At 50.3% G+C, this 17,921-nt stretch overlaps 1 protein-coding gene across 1 annotated transcript in view; it reads right to left on the reverse strand.

Annotated features, from left to right (window-relative positions):
* Nucleotides 1-7,598: 7,598 nt before the first annotated feature.
* LOC141371998 (synaptosomal-associated protein 47-like) overlaps nucleotides 7,599-17,921 on the reverse strand; it is a 10,892-nt gene continuing 569 nt past the window's right edge. The window contains exons 2-5 of the mRNA XM_073890461.1: nucleotides 13,905-14,434; nucleotides 10,421-10,561; nucleotides 8,784-8,885; nucleotides 7,599-7,671 (exon numbers count right to left, since the gene is read on the reverse strand). Of these exons, the coding sequence (XP_073746562.1) occupies nucleotides 7,599-7,671; nucleotides 8,784-8,885; nucleotides 10,421-10,561; nucleotides 13,905-14,434 (846 nt within the window). The remainder of the gene's footprint in view (nucleotides 7,672-8,783; nucleotides 8,886-10,420; nucleotides 10,562-13,904; nucleotides 14,435-17,921) is intronic.

Raw genomic sequence — 17,921 nt, forward strand, 5'->3', positions numbered from 1 at the left:
GGTCAGGTTGAGTGTCAGGCTCAGGGTTGGCCGCCAGAGGGCGCAAAATTTGTGCGTTCCTTGGGATGGGCATTCAGAGTTCTCCTGCTCTGAATGCTTTCCCGAGTTCCCAATGGCGTGTTTTCCTTCCGGGTGGCAGCCGGAGTCCCTCGATATTGCTCGGGTGTCCCGAATCTTTGGGGCTTTGGAGCCAGGTTCTGGGGACTGACCCCTCAGCAGCCAACCTAGGGTGAGGGTTAGGACATAGGGGCACGGAACGCCTGATGTGCCAGCGCTGCCTCGAGGTTCCCGGGGGTGAGGGTCAAGGGTGTGGGTCAGCGTGAGTGTCTTTAGTCAGCGTGAGTGTCTGCTCCTCTTTTCGGCCAGGGGGCCGCTGATAGTGTGGGTTCGCTCGGGTGGGCATGCAGCACTCTCCTGCTGTGAATCCTTTCTGGGGTTCCAACCGGCGGGGTTCCTTCTGGGTGGCAAGCTGAGTCCTCTGGTATTGCTCAGGTGTCCCCTGTCCGTGGGGCTCTGGAGCAAGACCTGCGGGAACAAGGCACTCAGGAGCCCACCTAGGGTTGGGGTTAGGGCCTAGGGGCACGGCAGGCAGAGCTCTCCTGCTCTCAGCGCTTTCAGAAGTGCCAAAAGGCGCATTTTGCTTTGTGGTGTCAGTCTGTGTCCTCTTGTATTGCTCAGGTGGCCCAAATCCCTGGGGCATGGAGCCAAGGACCTAGGGGGTACCTCTCAGAAGCCACGTGAGGGCTAAGGTTAGGGTTAGGGCCCAGGTGTACAGCACTCCTGGTCTGCGGCAACTGTGGCGAGCTTGGGATGGGCAGTGTGTCTTGAGGGCGGGATCAGGTTGGGTGTTAGGCTCAGGGTTTGCCGCCAGGCGGCGCAGAAATTGTAGTTTCCCCAGGATGGGCATTCAGAGTTCTGCTCTGAGCACTTTCTGGAGTTCACAGTGGGTGCGGCTTCCTTCTGGGTGGCAGCCCGAGTCCCTTGATACTGCTCGGGTGTCCCGAATACCTGGTGCTTTGGAGCAAGGCTCTGGGGAGAGACACTCAGAAGCCAACCTGGGGTTAGGCTTAGGGCTTAGGGGCATGACAGGCCTGATGTGCCGGCGCTGTGAATGGCCTCAGTGGTCTGAGTTGAGGCCATGGGTTGGGGGGAGTGTCAGGCTCAAGGACTGCGGCGTGGGCACGTTGAAGTCGGGGTCCCAGATGTGTACTATTGTCATGCAGATGAGTGTGCTCCTGGATGCCTGGGCCTGTTCTGGGTGCTGGAGGTGTGGTCATCAAGAGACAAGTTGCGTCCCGTCCAGATGCAGTACATGTCCCAGTGTGAGAGCACGGCAGCCAGTCAGAGGGCAACAGCACCCGAGGGCGAGTGTTGTCTCCTAAATGAGGTGGTCACAGAAGGCTTCTCTCAAAGGTGGCCGTTGGCAAACAACAAAGACAAAAATAAGTACCCAAAATACCATAAATTCCTAAGCATGGGCCATACTCTGAAGTCTTCTTCCTAAAACCATCACCCCAGGACCATGAGTCAACATGAGACAGAGTGCAGTCACGAGACGGTGTACAAAACCTCAGCACTCCTCCTACAAGCCATCGAGACCTTCAGAGTAAGGAGAGCCCAGGGAGATGCCACCCATCATGTGGGACTCCAGACGGTGTCCTGCAACGGCAAGCACGAGGGGATCTAGACAGAGCTCAGACAGGCTCGTCAGCTGTGACAGTGAGGATGGCAGCCATGGGGGACACTCCTCCCAGCTCTTCCTCAAGTCTGAAACCACGCTAAGATGTAAAGGGTACCCTAAAGATGCTGTGCAAGAAAACAGCCATTTTCCACTGCTCTTCCCCAAGGTGAATGCGGCCTACCTGTGTCATTCCCAGCCCCCGAAGCCCAGGAGACCCCCGGGGCCAGTCGCTGCCTGGACCACCTACACTGCACAGGACTGCAGAGGTCTCTGGAAAGTTCTTCCCCACACTGACGCAAGGCAAACCCAGTGCTGTGGTGACACTGCCCCCTGCTGGCGATGCAGGCTACCAACACGGCTTCTGGAGGACAGGGTAAATTTCTGAGATGTCAAGTCATGGTTTCCACCCCCACCGCTTCTGCATTTTCCACTGTGGGACAGTGAAAACACAGGTGCTGGAAACAACATCAGAGGTGACAGAGAGGGCCCGCCCAGGCCTCCCGCGGAGCCCCCAGCAAGCCAGACGCGGTCCTGCTGTTCTGCTCCCAAGCCCACGTGCTGGCCTCCCCCCTGCCTCCCCTCCTCATCACCTGCGCCCTCATCCACTCCCGGGGCAGGGTGGCCTCACCGAGGGAGCATGGCACCTCTTGCTCCATGCAGATGCAGACATGCTGTGGGAACCCCTCCACCCCAGAGTGTCAAATAAATAAATAAAATCTTAAAAAAAAAAAAAAAGAAAGCAAAGAAAATGCACATTACCAATATCAGGAATAAAAAGGGAGGCATCACCATAGATCCTTTTAGCCCTGGAAAGTCTTCTAGGGGATATCATACCCAACTTTACACCAATAAATGGGACAACTTACATGAAATAGACAAAATACTCAAAACACCCAACCTTCCAAAACTGAAGCAAGAAGTAGTTTAAGAATATGAACACCCGGGCGCCTGGGTGGCTCATTTGGTTGAACGACTGCCTTCGGCTCAGGTCATGATCCTGGAGTCCCGGGATCGAGTCCCACATCAGGCTCCCTGCTCATCAGGGAGTCTGCTTCTCCCTCTGACCCTCTGCCCTCTCGTGCTTTCTATCTCTCATTCTCTCTCTCTCTGAAATAAATAAATAAAATTAAAAAAAAAAGAATATGAACACCCATAACAAAGTGGCAGCAAGAGAAATTTAGAAAAAAAATCCCATTTACGAATGTACCAAAAATAATAAAATACCTTAGGGATAAATTTAACCAAGGAAATGAAAGACTTGTACTCTGAAAACTATCAGACCTTGGTTAAAAACAAACAAACAAACTAAAGATGACACAAGCAAATGGAAATACATACTATGCTCATGGACTGGAATAATTAATACTGTGAAAATGTCCATAATTCCCAAAGCAATCAACAGATTTAACGCAATCCCTATCAAAATACCAAGAGCATTTTCCACAGAACTAGAAAAATACTAAAATTTGTCTGTAACCACAAAAGACCTCAACTAGCCAAAGTAATCTTGAGAAAGAAGAACAAAGCTGGAGGAATCAGAATCCCAGATTTCAGGATATACTACCAAGTTGTAGTAATCATAACAGTACACAGTACTGACACAAAAGCAGACACACCGATCAAAGGAATACAACAGAGAGCCCAGAAATACACCCACACTTACACTGTCAATTAATCTATGACGAAGGAGGCAAGAATATACAACAGGGAAAGGACAATCTCTTCAACAAATGGTGGTGTGAAAACTAGACAGCCACATGCAAAAGAATGAAACAGGACTCTTTCTTACACCATACGCAAAAATTAGCTCAAAATGGATTAATGGATTGAATGTGAGACTTGAATCCATAAAACTCCTAAAAGAAAACATATACAGTAAAATCGCCTTGACATCCACCTTGGTAACATATTTATGGATATGTCTCTTTAGGCAATGGAAAAAAAGTGAAAACAAACTGTTGGGACCACATCAAAATAAAAAGTTTCTGTACAGCAAAGGAAATCACTGACAAAACAAAAAGGCAATCGACTGAATGGGAAAAGTTATTTGCAAATGATACATCTGATAAGAGATTAATATCCAAAATATATAAAGAACTTACACAATTCATCACCAAAACAAACAAACAATCCGATTAAAAAATGGGCAGAGGATCTGAATAGGCCTTTTCCCAAAGAAGACATCCATGTGGCCAAAAGACACATGAAAAGATCTCAACATCACTCATCATCAGGGAAATACAAATGAAAACCACATTGAGATAACACCTCACACCAGTCTGAATGGCTAAAATTAACAACACAGGAGACAACAGGTGTTGGAGAGGATGCAGAGAAAGGTGAACCCTCTTGCACTGTTGATGGGAATGCAAACTGGTGCAGCCACTCTGGAAAACAGTAAGGAGGTTCCTCAAAAATTAAAAACAGATGATCCAATAATTCCAATACTGGGTATTTACCCAAAGAAAATAAAAACACTAGTGATAAAGATATCCACACCCCTATCTCTACTGCAGCATTATTTACAATATCCAAAATACGAGGTAACCCAAGGGTCTCCCTAGATTGATAATGAAAATGTCACACACACACACACACAGTGGAATATTAGCCACCAAAAAGAATGAAGTCTTGCCTTTTGCAAGCATGTGGATGGAACTAGAGGGTATTAATGCTAAGTGAAATAAGGCAAAGAAAGACAAACACTACATGACTTCATTTATATGTAGAACCTAAAAAACTAAGCAAACGAACAAACAAAAAGCAGAAACAGACCCATAAATACAGAGAACTGATGGCTGCGAGAGGGGAGAGGGTTGGGGGAAAGGCAAAATGGATGAAGGGGTGGGTGATACAGGCTTCCAGTATGGAACAAATAAATCATGGAGAGAAAAGGTACAGCATAGGGAATATGGTCAACGGTATTGTAATACCAACACAGATGGAAGCTACACTTGTGGTGAGTGTAACATTAACTTGTCAAATCACTATGTTGTACATCTGAAATTAACAGAGCATTGTGTATCAACTATACTTCAACTAAAAAAAGGGGCATGGATGTCCACCCTCAGTTGGCTATACTGTGGTGTGCTTTCCCCAACTGGAGCAGTGTCAGAAAAAGTACGTGAGGAGCCTCGACATCCACCCTTACCTGGTTGCAGTAGGAGTCCTTCCCCTAAGTGGGATGGTGGTAGGGAAGGCCACATGAAGAGCCATCAGTAACAAGGAAAACCTTACTGGCTCAGTGGAGGGGGATGGTAACAAGACCCCCCCCCCCAATTCTCCCAGCTAGGGCACAGTTATGGGGAAGCTTGAAATCCCACTCCCAGCCAGCAGCAACAGGTGTCTGTTCCTACCCCAAGGCACAAACAAGGGCCACGTGGGGAATTGGGGCTCTCATCCTCACACAGCAGTAAGAGGAATCAGCTTCCCTTCTCCTTCCCTTCTTTCTCTCTTTCCTTTAAGAGAGAAAAAGAGAGAGTGGGGGAGGGAGAGAGAGAATCTCAAGCAGTCTCATCGCCCAGCATGGAGCCCAATGTGGGGCTTCATCGCACCACCCTGAGATCACGGCCTGAGCCGAGATCAAGAGTCAGATGCTTAACCCACTGAGCCACCCAGGCGCCCCAAGAGGAAACAGCTTCTTACTCCTGGGGCACCATGTCAGGGAAAGCTCTGCTAAAACAGAAAAACAAGATTCAGAGTCTTAATACCCAAAATGTCTAGGATACAATGAAGAATCACCATGCCAAGAACCAGGAAAATCTCTTCTTAAATAAAAAATACAAGCAAATGCCAAAACCAGGATGAAACTGATGGAATTACTGGACAAGAATTCTAAAGCACCAACATAAAAGTATTTCCACAAGCAATTATGGACATGCTGGAAATAAATAAAAAAACACAAAGTCTTAGCAGAGAAACAGAAGACACAATAAAGTATCCGGAAATTTTTGAACTTAGAAATACAATAACCGATAAAAAAAATGGGTAGACGTAGACTGCAGCCTGAGATGACAGATAAAGGAATCTGTGAAATTAAAGATCAAAGAACAGAAATTACCCAATCTGAACAACAGAGAGAAAATACTAAAAACAACAATGACAACAAACCCAAGGGTCCAAAACAAAAGACTGAACACTCATCACCACCACTCCAGCAGGAGAAGAGAAAGAGTGTTGGGCTGGAAAAGTACTCAAACAAATAATGGCTGAACATTTCCCAAGTTAGGCAAAAAGACATAAATAAGATAGAGTTAAAAAAAAAAAAAAAAACCTAATCAGAACCCACAGCATAAAACCAAAGAAATTACCGTGAAGTTATGTTAAACAAAGAAAAGATCTTGACAGCGGCACTAGAGACCTCACCTATAGGAGAAAACCAATTTGAATGGCAGCGCACTTCTTGTCAGAAACCATGGAGCCAGAAAGAAGTGGCACAATGTTTTCAGTGCTCAAAGAAAAGAACTGTCAGTTCAAAATTCCACAATGAGTGAAACTTTTCTTCAGGAATAAAGAGGAAATTGAGTTATTCTCGGAGGAAGAAAACCCACAAAGAAATTGCTGCCCTAAAAGAATGTCTCGAAGAAGTCAATGAATCAGAAAGGAACTGATAAGGGCAGGAATCCTAGAACATGAAGAAGGAGGGTAGAGAAACAGAAAGAGTACAAATATAGGGAAATAAAATGCACTTGCTTTTTTCTTTTGAGCTGGCTAAAATATGTATGGCACTTGAAGTAAAAATTACAAAATTGATGTGGTTCTCAAATAGGTAAATGAAGTTAAGATAATTAACTTACAGAGGATTATATGAATCTGGTAGGGTAAACAGACATAAAGACAGTGGTTAGGTTTCTACACACCACTCAACTGGGTAAAATGTCAACACCAGGGGTGCCTGGGTGGCTCAGTCATTAAGCGGCTGCCTTTGGCTCAGGTCATGATTCTAGCGTCCTGGGATCGAGCCCTGTATTGGGCTCCCTGCTCTGCGGGAAGCCTGCTTTTCCCTCTCCCACTCCCCTGCTTGTGTTCCCTCTCTCGCTGTGTCTCTCTGTCAAACAAATAAATAAAATCTTTAAAAAAAAAAAAAAGTCAACACCAGCACACTGTGACCAATTATGCATATACAACGTAATACCTAGAGTGTCCGATGAAGAATATATGTAAGGACATACATTCACAACAGTGTAGGTAAGTCACAATGGAATTCTGAAATAATATTCAGGTAACCTACAGGAGGCGGTGGGGGGTAAGAAATGAGCAACAGAGGTAACAAGTAACACAAAAAATAAAACAGATTCAAGTGTTTTTACACCACACTAATAACTACATTGCTAGGATGGCAAAACTGCTCCAGGTTCAGTCCAATTTCTATCAAAATCCCAGCTGGCTCTTGTGCAGAAACCGGCCAGTTAATCCTGAAATTCAGATAGAAATGCAAGGGACCCAGAATAGCCAACGATCTTGAAAAAGAAGAATAAAGTTAGCTGACTCCCACTACCTGAGTGCAAAGCTTACTACAAAGCTATGGAAATGAAGATGGTGTGGTACTGCCATAGGGTCCACACGTGGATCAATGATAGAACTCAGTCTAGAAACAAGCCTTTACGTGTAGGGTCAGCCGGTCTCCAACAAGGACAACAAGACAATTCAACAGGGAAACAGTGAATTGAAATATTGCTGAGACCACTGGATATCCACATAAAAAGAAAAGAAGTTGGGCCCATTTCTCATGCCATGAACTGCAAGTGGATCACAGACCTAAACAGAAAGGCTAAAAAAGAGTTAACCTCTGTGACTTTGGATTTGGCAATGAATCAGATATGACACCAAAGGCAAATGATGAAAGAAAAACCGATACACTTTAAATCTTTTAGGCCTGCACCCAGCCAGGTCTGGGCCACAGGCACGAGAGATGCAGTCAGGCCCTGGGATGCTGGTATCCCGAGGAGGAGTCGAGGGTGTGGCCACGAAGAGGGCCCGGGTGCATGCTTCTGTAGAACAAAAGAGCACCGGTTGAGCTTGTAACAGGGAAAGCCATTTCCCTGCTAGGGGATAAGTCTGGTACAGGCTATGTGTTCCAGGCCTAAAACCCATTCTTATGAGGCTGAGAGTGCGTCAAAAGACTTTATGCACAAGACTGCCTTTCCAACACAATGAATTTTCAGGTGCATGGCTTGAAGTTCAGCCCACTGGAAGGATTTCTGAGTGGGATTTCTGATGCCTGCATATTGCACAAAACCATCTGTAAACCAGGCTCCACAATTTTCCTCCTCAGTCAACTGACTGTAGGGTGTTCCCCAGGTAGGGAATGTGCCCTCGCTGCAGGCTGGGAGAGAGAAGGCGGTATGGCAGGAGTGGGGGCCATGTGACCTAGCCTATGCTTTCAGGGCCTGCTGGAGCCTGATCTCCTGTAGCAGGGCTCTGTTCTGAAATCCTACACTGTGACTCCCTATAAAGGTCCCGCAAGGGCTCCAAAGAGCACCGTTGTCTACCACAGATACTTGGAGCGCCACTGGATCTGCTGGATCATGTGGCCCAGGTGGCACCTGGACCTGCTACAGAGCCTTCTTATTCTGGACCCCACTCAAAACTAGCAACTTTTTAAGTCACTTGGTAACTGGCCAGAGTAGCACACCCAAATGAAGAGTATGTCGCTTCCAAAATGCTAAGGGGCTCACTAGGCGCCATGTCTCCTTTTAGTTTTTTCTTTTTTAAATTTTATTTATTTATTTATTTGAGACAGAGAAAGAGAGAGAGAGAGAAAGCACGTGCACAAGCATGTGTGTGAGTGGGGAGGAAGAGCAGAGGGGGGAGGGAGAGGGAAAGAATCTCAAGCAGACTTCCAACTGGGTATAGAGCATGATGTGGGGCTCAATCTCATGACCCTGAGATCATGACCTGAGCTGAAACCAAGAGTTGGACGCTTAACCAACTGAGCCACCCAGACACCTCAAGTGTGTCTTCCTTTTGGTTGTAGGAAGAGCCAGATGCAAAATCTATCCTTCACCATAAAAAAGATACTTCAGCAAGCCCCACTCCACTGGATCCCTAGAAATTTCAATGAGGATGAAAGTCCTTAATTTCTGTCAGATTTCTTTCCCACCTCTGACAAGCAAACATCTTTCCAGTGCATCTAGAGTAGCTGCTACTTCTTACTTGAGCCAGTCCGCATGGTATCCCCCATGTAATGGGCCAGCATGCTATCCTGTGAAGGGAGAGACAGTCAAGGGCCCTGTGACATAAAGCATGACACAGGGCTGGAGAGCTGGTATACCCCTGAGGTGGGACGATACAATGCACTGCTGGCGGCTGAAAGCAAGCTGATCTGGTGGTCCTTCCTAAGAGCATTTGCCAGACAGACCACTGCATAGAATGTTCCAGAGGATGTGTTCATTTGCTCAAGCATCGGGAACAGCAACTGCAATTAAGAGTACCACCTGGTAAGTTTAAGACAATCCATCTTTGTTCTGCACCGTCGAGTGAGTGAGCTGAGTGCAGATGATGCAGGGCTCACTATCCATGCACCCTTCCAGTCCTTGATGGGGGCACTGATCTCAGAAATCCCTCCAAGAAGAGTTTACTATTCTAGGCAGTCCAGAGGCTCCCACTTGGCTTGGCCACCAGAACAGCCCTCACTACACAGGTCAGAGAATCAGTGTGCGATTCTGCCTGCTGCTGGATGATGTGCTCCAGGACTGGGATGGGTTCGGGGCCTACTGGGCCCACTGTGACACTACGAGGCAGACCTCAGTTAGAACTCCACTGATCCCTTGACCCCCAGAAGCCCCTACTCTGGTCTGCTGCCATCGGGTCAGTTCCAGCATCCAGGGGTCCCAAAAAGTCTGGTGGCTTCCTGCTCTCCAGTGCACGGCCACCCTGGTTGAATGCCACAAGTCCCGTGGGGGAAGGCTGGGAGAAAGAACAAAGGTGTAAACTTTAATTAATTAATTAATTAATTAAGCTTTTATTTATTTATTTGAGAGTGAGAAGGAGAGACAGTGAGAGAGTACAAGTGGGGAGGAGAGGGAGAAGCGGGCTCCCCACAGAGCAAGGAGCCTGAGGTGGGGCTTGATCACAGGACCCTGGGATCATGACCTAAGCCGAAGGCAGATGCTTAGCCAACTGAGCCACCCAGGGGCTCCCAAAGGTGTACACTTTTAGGAGCAAACTGGGGTCCTTCCAGCTTCCCCATCATTCAAGGGGTTTCGAACCTGCAAACTCGGTCTTCAAGTCTGGGAGCTGATTCAGGGGCCGTGACTGCTTTTTAATTCAAGTTAGAGGCTTGCTCACTTGACCCGGCCAAAGTATGAACTGGGTCAACTGGGGCACCTGGGTGATCCTGGGGTCCTGGGATTGAGCCCCGCATCGGGCTCCCTGTCCCTCTCCCCGCTCGTGTTCCTTCTCTTGCTATGCCTTTCTCTGTCAAATAAATAAATAAAATCTTAAAAAAAAAAAAAAAGAACTGGGTCAACTGCCCATCTACTTCTCCTCCAGGAGCACAGGTCTCTCGGAGTCAGACTATTCTGATCACGGCTTTGGCTCTGCTGTCCATTATGGTGACCATCCCCACTTGTCTTCAGTGGCCAAGGGCCACCGCCTGGCCCAGCCACCCCAGAATCTAGTTATCCCTGCCTCAGAACCCTCTGTGTGGAAAAAGACAATTCCAGGGACCTCTGAAAACAGGCATGAAGTTGGGCCTCAAACCCCAACAGACTGGAAGTTCATTTAACGAGAACCCACCTGGTGCTGCTAGGCCCCACCTCCGTCTGGTCACCACTGCAGGGGGCGTGGTGAGCTGCGAGCAGGAAATGGGAGCAGAGGCCTCCCCCAAGCCGGGAGGCACACCCCAGGCCCTTCCTGCAAGGCGCTTTCCAGAAAATCCTGAGAGATAAGAGGACAGTAACCCACAAAGCAACAACAGGCTGCTGCTATTCAAAAGAAACATTTGGAAATTAAAAAATAAATCTTAGAAATTAAAAATATCACAAAAATGGAAGGGTAGGAGGAAGATGAAACTCAAGAAATAGTAGAACAAAAAGACAAGGAGAAAAATGAGAACGCTATCAGAAGATCAATCCAGGACGGCCGGTAACCAGACAACGGGCGTTCCAGAAGGAACACACTTTAAAACTGAAAGGCAGAACCGCATCACATGCTCACCGAACACCTGTGCCAACGACCCCCAAGAGCCAGGAGACCCCCACAAGGAGCACCCGTTGGCGGCTCTGTGGGAGCTCGCTGTGGAACCGCGGCACGTGTGGCCCTGTGCATGCCCCTCCAGCTTGGGCTTTCGCAGTTCAGTGCTCCCTACATTTTTGCTACTTTGCCCATTTAAAAACTCTTATAAATGTTGCTTTTGTACACATCTACCTTCAACTTGGTTTTGTGTTATTAACATTGCTTTAAGGTGGATCCAAGTCAGTCCGTGCAGATCTAACAGGAATTGGTGTCTTGAATCTGAGTTGGCAGTGATGTGGGAAACAAAGGCAGAAGGAAAGGTAGATAAAATTTTTTGTCCTTCTACCCTGCAGCCTACTGACAAATACTGCGTTACTGTTAATGCCTGGCTACAAGGAAAAACCACCTTGGTCTGACAATAGCAAGGGCTCTGGTAACCCATGTCGTCCTTAGTAGATGAAGATCCTTTTGGAACCTCCCTTTACTCCCCACCCCACCCCAAAGTACAGCATCATCTGCTCCTCATACCCCCCAGCAGCAGCTCTTTCCGCCCACGGGTCCGTCCCCGTGTTTTAATAAAACCACCATTTTGCACTGAAGACATCTCAAGAATTCTTCCTTGGCCGTCGGCTCTGGACCTCACCTCTTTCCAAAAACTGCATAGTAGTGACTAATTACTGCATCCCCTTGAGGATCAACTGACTACAGCTGCCTCAGTGAATGTGCCCATCCACACATGCTGGGCTTCGTCATGGGGTCTGTGCACCTTCGGCTTAGCTAGGTCTTGCCAGGGGCTGAGCCAGGTCCCATCAGTGACAGCGACACAAGACGTCTCGTCCAGACCCACACCCTGACCGTCAGTCGGTGTTGTCCCACATCTGTACTTGTTGGTTCAATTTACCTTTCTCTAATTACTGGGGTGCCAGTACCTCCCTTTCATGGGCTGGGCTCATCTGCTTAAAAACAAGGCCGTGTGCCCTGGCCTCCCTGTGCCCCCTTCCCAGTGGCTGGGAAGAGTGCTGCCAACAGCTTCTGACGCAGCCACGGAGCCAACACGGGGCCCCGGGGCGTGACCCAGAGCGGAGCCTTCGACCTGCCCAGGACGCCGACCTTCCCCTGCACCTCTGTGTGGGGGAAATAGCCTCCCAGCTTCTGTAAGCCGCAGGATCTGAGGATCTCCATGATGGCAGCCGACCCTACACTCCAATCAATGGCCCTGCCCATTTTTCTACCGAACTGGCTTTTTCTCATTCTGGCATATGAGCTCTCTACCTAGCTGGGTATGAATCCCCGGGTGAGAATACAAGTGGATACTACAAGCATTTTCTCTAGCCTCAGGTTCATCTTCTCACTTTTGTGGTGTTTTTTTTGTTTTTTTTAAGATTTTATTTATTGAACAGAAAGAAACACAGCGAGAGAGGGAACATGACCAGGGGGAGCGGGAGAGGAAGAAGCAGGCTTCTCGCTGAGCAGGGAGCCCGATGTGGGACTCGAGACCCCAGCCAAAGGCAGACGACCAACGACTGAGCCACCCAGGGGCCCCATCACTTGGCCTTTTGTTAAAAGAACATTTCTAAATTGCCAGATTGTTCTCTGAAAGGATTAACCAACAGACATTCCCAAATAGCAGTGTGTGAAAGTGCTTATTCACTACCCTCCAGCTGGTACTGTGTATTCTTCCTTTAATTCTTTTTTTTTTTAATTCTTATTAACCTGATCATCGAAACCTAGATTTTTATTATTTTAATGTTGACATAGCCCCCCAGTGGAGGGCTGGGGTCGGGCCTGCTCTGGGATGCCGTGTGGCGACCCAAACTCCAGCTCACGTCTGAGTCCTGGGGAGGATTCTCTGCATGCCACCAGCAGGTGAGGGGAAGACAGCACACAGATGGGGTGGGAGGTTTTCAGAGACCAGGCCTGGAAGTGACCTACATCACTCCTGCCCACCACTCAGTCCCATGACCTCCCCCACCCCATGATGGCACGGAAGGGCAGAAACTGCTATGTTCCCAGAACCAAAACTCACAGAGGTCTGAGCACCTTCCACCTCAGTTACCACAGGCACCCCTCTTAAGGGTAAGATTTGGGGCTGTTCCCTGCAGCACTATGTCTTTCACCATGCAGGCACTTAGGAAAGAATATCCCAAAATAGCCACAGGTGGTAACTGCAGACTGGGGTCACTCGGGGCCAGGGGTTCTCAGCACCAGCGGCCACGTGTCCCTGATGTGAGATAGCGTTGCCTACGCTCAGGGCCCATCACGAGAGGCCGCCACCTTGTCATGAGCTCTGAGGCAGCCCTCCCAGGCGCTAAAATCCCTTTCACATTGCACACGGCTTAGAGTCAGGGCAGTGCTTGGCAAACTGGGGTCTTTGGGACCCTCCGGGGGGGTCTGTTTCTTCACAACAGCACCACGGCGCTGCTCGGCTTTTTGCCCTCGCTCTCCTGCATGTGCAGGGAGCGCCCGGAGGCCCCGGGACACAGGATAACCCGGTGGGGGGGCAGGCTGCAGAAGCAGGTGGAGGACCCGGCCATCTCTGACACGGTGCACTCTTCCCACTAAACATGTCTGCTTCATCAAAGCTATTTCTCATTGACAAAGTTATTTCCGTTACTAGGTCATGGGTTCATTATCACACTTTTTCAACGGACAAATACTTTTTTAATTTCTTAGTTTTTAAAGAAATACGGCAATGTCAGCACACACAGCCATATAAACAAAAGCTCCTTGGGGCCCCCACTATTTAGAAGACTAGAGGGGGTCCCTCGTTTGGAAGTGGCTGGTATAGCAGCAGAGCCAGCAGCTCCTGGAGCCAAAGAGCTTCAGCTGAAACCCTGCAGCCACATAGCCGTGCAGAACAGCAACTTCATGTGTGTGACCTGGCCCCTTGGCCTGTTTCCCCCACAGGATGAAATGAGGTAGCCTTCCTTATTCACACAAGACTGGAGCTCTGCACCAGGCACAGAAAGTGTCCCTCACCAACGTCCACCCGGCATCACTGCGCACGGCAGGGGTGTGACCCGTGTGTCCGAAACGCCCCCTGTACCTGTCAGCCACACCCAGGTCAGATTCCATCTTGTCCAGGCCCTTGGTGATGCTGTCCAGCTGCTTGCCCTGATGGTGGAGGACTCGGGCTGTCTCTTCCAGGCACTTCTGGGAACGGGCCATCAGACCAGTCAGCTGCTTCCCCTTGGTCACAGGGAGCGGTGCTTCTGATGGAGACAGCAGCAGCTCTCTCCAGAAATGCTCGATGATGCTGAAGACTGCGTTCCGACTGGGCTGCAAGGAGCTGAACCAGTGCTTGAGGTGGTCCTTCTCCAGGACGGTGAGAGACCTGAAGACAAAGTGAGAAGCCTCCTTCTTGATCTCAATCACACTAGACAGGGGGAGGCTGACCAGGGCCTCCCCAGTTTTATCAGTTGTAAATCTCAGGGAGTGAGAAGTTAACGAAAGCTTTCCAGGAACCCATCGTTTCTCCGGTTCTAAGTAGTAGGAGCAAGGCCAGGAGTGCACACAGATCTCTCTGCTCATCTGGCTCCCGGGCTGGTCTGCCCCACGGCCACGGCCACCCTGCCTCTGGAGGAGAGGGACAGGTTAGCGGATGGGTGGGGCTAGCGCGTGTCAGCACACTTGGACCACAGACAGGAGGACCGCTCGGGGTGCTGAGTACACCGGGGACTCCCACCACCCGGGACTGGCAGGATGGAGGCCCACCCCACCCGAACCAGGGTCCACGGCTCGATGCGACTGCCACCCCAGGATCCTTCACAAGAACACCACTTCTGCTGTGACAGCCCCACCAATACACAGTCCTCTCATGTTCCTACGCTAACACTCTCCTCTCGAAATCTTCATCATAAAGGAAGTAATCCTACAGGCAGACCTTTCCCTTCTTGCATGGCCCACAAATTCATCAAGTTCTACGTAATTATCTAGCTCCGCGTACGTATCTGTACGTACGGTTTCACACGGCTGTAAGTAGTGAAGGTATGCTGTTCACATCTACGGCTTTTGCATTTGCTAACAACGTTTGGGAAGTCAGGCATGATGGATGTGAGGCAATCCTGACAGAATACCACGTGCGCCCCTCTCACTGACCAGATAAGCCCACAAAGTCAGGAAAGGAGGAGAATCTCGTGCAAGGTCAAACCACAAGTATGTGACGAGAACTTGGCTACAACGAGACTTGGGAATGCCTCGTGCACCGCACTTGTGTGCAGAGGTCCAGCTGGGGCCTGTCTTCCACACCCCCCCCGCCACGCTATGCGCACACACGGTTATGGCATAACCTTGTTTGTAAACACGGGAGAACAAATCACTGCAATTATCTCTTACAATACTGAGAAGTGTGGGAGTCTCTGAATCCTGGCCATGGCTTCGAGGCCCCACAGGCCATGTGGGGCGGCAGGCACCAAGGTGCCAACACTGATATCGTCCCTGGCTCCTGAAGCTCAGCGTCCACAGAAACCCTCTGCATTTGTTCACTGAGTTATATTTAAAAGACCCAGACTTCTCCACGATGCCACATCAAGCAACCAAGGCTGGGCAAGACAAGAAAAGAGCTTGCATGGCATGGAGCTTCCTAATTACACGGAATCCAAGTGCCTGGGGAGTCGGCAGACAGCAGGCTCACCGTGTGACCTCAGGAGGGCGCTCTGAAGGGCCAGCCAACCCACAGTTCAGACCTGCTGAACACAACACCGAGTTACCTCCTTGAGAGCTTTCACACACGTCCTACGACCACCTGGGGCACAGACGCAGCACAGCGGCCTCTCCTCTGGGACGAGGTCTCTCAGTGGAGAGAGGGAACCAGAAAGCAGATGTGTCCTGCTCAGACTTCTCTCCCCAGCAAGAGGGACATCCACCCAACACTGAAACAAACACAGACCCCTGTGGCCTGCTGGCCTGGGACCCCTACTGGCACAGACATGTGAGGTCCCCCGCACAGACCCGCCAGGGCCGTTGTGCCATGGGGCCCCCGAAGTCATTCGGAGTGTGACCCAGGAGTTCTTCCGCACAGACCCGCCAGGGCCGTTGTGCCACGGGGCCCCCGAAGTCATTCGGACTGTGGAGGGTGGGAAGGTCTCTACTCTCAGAACGGGGAATACTACCCACAGTTTCTGGTGTTTCCCAGTCCAAGAGCGAGATCGGAGGCTGGGTGCCTCGGCCCCACCCTGGACCATGCTCCATGTGCTTGGTCAGCACCTGGAGCCAGCCTGACCCTCGTCCTCCCCGCTGGAGGGACCCTCCTGCCATTCAGCCACCCGACCACCACAAAGTGTGTCCAACCCGCAGAGAGAGTCAGGGCCTGTGTTGTTCACCACTGTCCAGCGTTGGGGAGCTTGCTGCAGCTAGAGGCTGAGTCTCTACTAACAAGAGCCTGTGCCCCGGGGGACTCCCGAGCTCCAAGCGAGATGAGACACACATGCTCCAGAGCGATGGAGTGTGGCACTGCAGGGTCTGAGGAGCTCCGCTCTGCCACGTGCTTTACAACCATGGAAAGTTCCTTCACTCTCTGGGCCTGTTTACCCACCACTCAAATGACTGAAGACCGAAGGACAACAGCAGCTCTGAAATATGCTAGAATTCAAAGAGAGGAGGACACTGAGGCGCCTGGCTGGCTCGGTCGTTAAGCATCTGCCTTTGGTTCAGGTCATGGTCCCAGGGTCCTGGGATCGAGCCCCGAGTTGGGAATCCCTGCTCCGCGGGAAGCCTGCTCCTCCCTCTTGTACTCCCCCTGCTTGTGTTCCCTGTCTCACTGTTTCTCTGTCAAATAAATAAATAAAATCCTAAAAAAAAAAAAAACAACACAAGGAGAGAAGGACAAGGAAAGAGGAATGAAGCAGAAACGAAACACTTCTCACTAAGGTGCTACACGTGAGGACTGTGAGAACAGCCCTCGGGTTTGAGGATTCCAGGAAAAAGCAAGCGGAGAAACCTGTGGTCAGCACGCTTCCTACCACACCTTTTGTGGCGCTTTCCCAACAGACGCAGTGAACAAGATGAAGGGGAGGGCCAGAGCAGGAACGACATGCCCACGGCCTCCCTCTCCCTCAGCTGTGAACTCACTGGCCACACCTGTGAGGAATTCCACACCTGGACCACCCCGGGCACAGCGAGGCCGCCTGGGAAGGCAGCCCAGCACACACAGCATCACACAGCCCTTCGCGCTGCTCCACCAGCCCACCTCACTGGTGTGCTCAGCCCAGAACCCAGACACTCCCAAACTCACCCTCCTCCCAGTCCCCCCCTCCTCTGCCTTTCCCCCCCTGCCGTCCTCCCTGCTCTCCGTCTGGGTAAGCTTTAGGTTACGTGGGAAGAGTCCCCCTCAAGCCCCTCTCCAAAGCTCAGAGTCCCAACTGGGACAACTCCCTTACCCCACCCGCAAAGGTAAACAGGGTAGCATCTTCCTCACTTAATAAAGGGGCGACATCTACCCCTCGTCCTCACCCAGAGTGCCCCTTTGTTCAGGAACGACATAACGTGGCATCCAGATTTTACAAGGCACGGCCACCAACTCAGAGCTGTAAACACAGAGCTCCAGAACTGAGTCAGGCATCTCCCCCCAGCTGCAGGACTACAGGATGCATCTATCTGCTTCTCCCTCAGGGAGATGACAGGTCTTAATCGCTCCTTCTTGTGCTTGCCCATGTATGAGACGTACTCCCCTGCCCATGCTCCGCATACATGTCATCTGCCAGGCTCCTGTAGCAGCGAGCCTGCGTTCTTCCCTTCCAGACTGACGGGGTAGGTTGGCGTTCACAGAACCTTTTCTCTAACATGCTCAGACCCGGACATGTCACCCCTACCACGTCCCCACTCAGACACCCCCCATTTCCGTCCTGCTGGCGTGGGCCTCAAATTCTCACCTTTGATTCTCCACACCTGCATTTCAGGCCCCCTGCTCCCCCACCAGCCCCTCACCATCCGCTCCAGGCCCCCACCATCCCCTTAGGCCCCAAGCATCTCTTCCAGGTCCCTACAATCCCCCTGGGCCCCCAATATCCCTTCCAGTGCCCCAGCATCCCCCTGGGTCCCCACCGTCCCCTCCGCGCCCCCAGCA

The sequence above is a fragment of the Callorhinus ursinus genome, unplaced genomic scaffold (genome assembly GCF_003265705.2).
Source record: "Callorhinus ursinus isolate GAN/ISIS: 27379988/994484 unplaced genomic scaffold, GSC_fseal_2.0 scaffold254, whole genome shotgun sequence".
Taxonomy (NCBI): domain Eukaryota; kingdom Metazoa; phylum Chordata; class Mammalia; order Carnivora; family Otariidae; genus Callorhinus; species Callorhinus ursinus.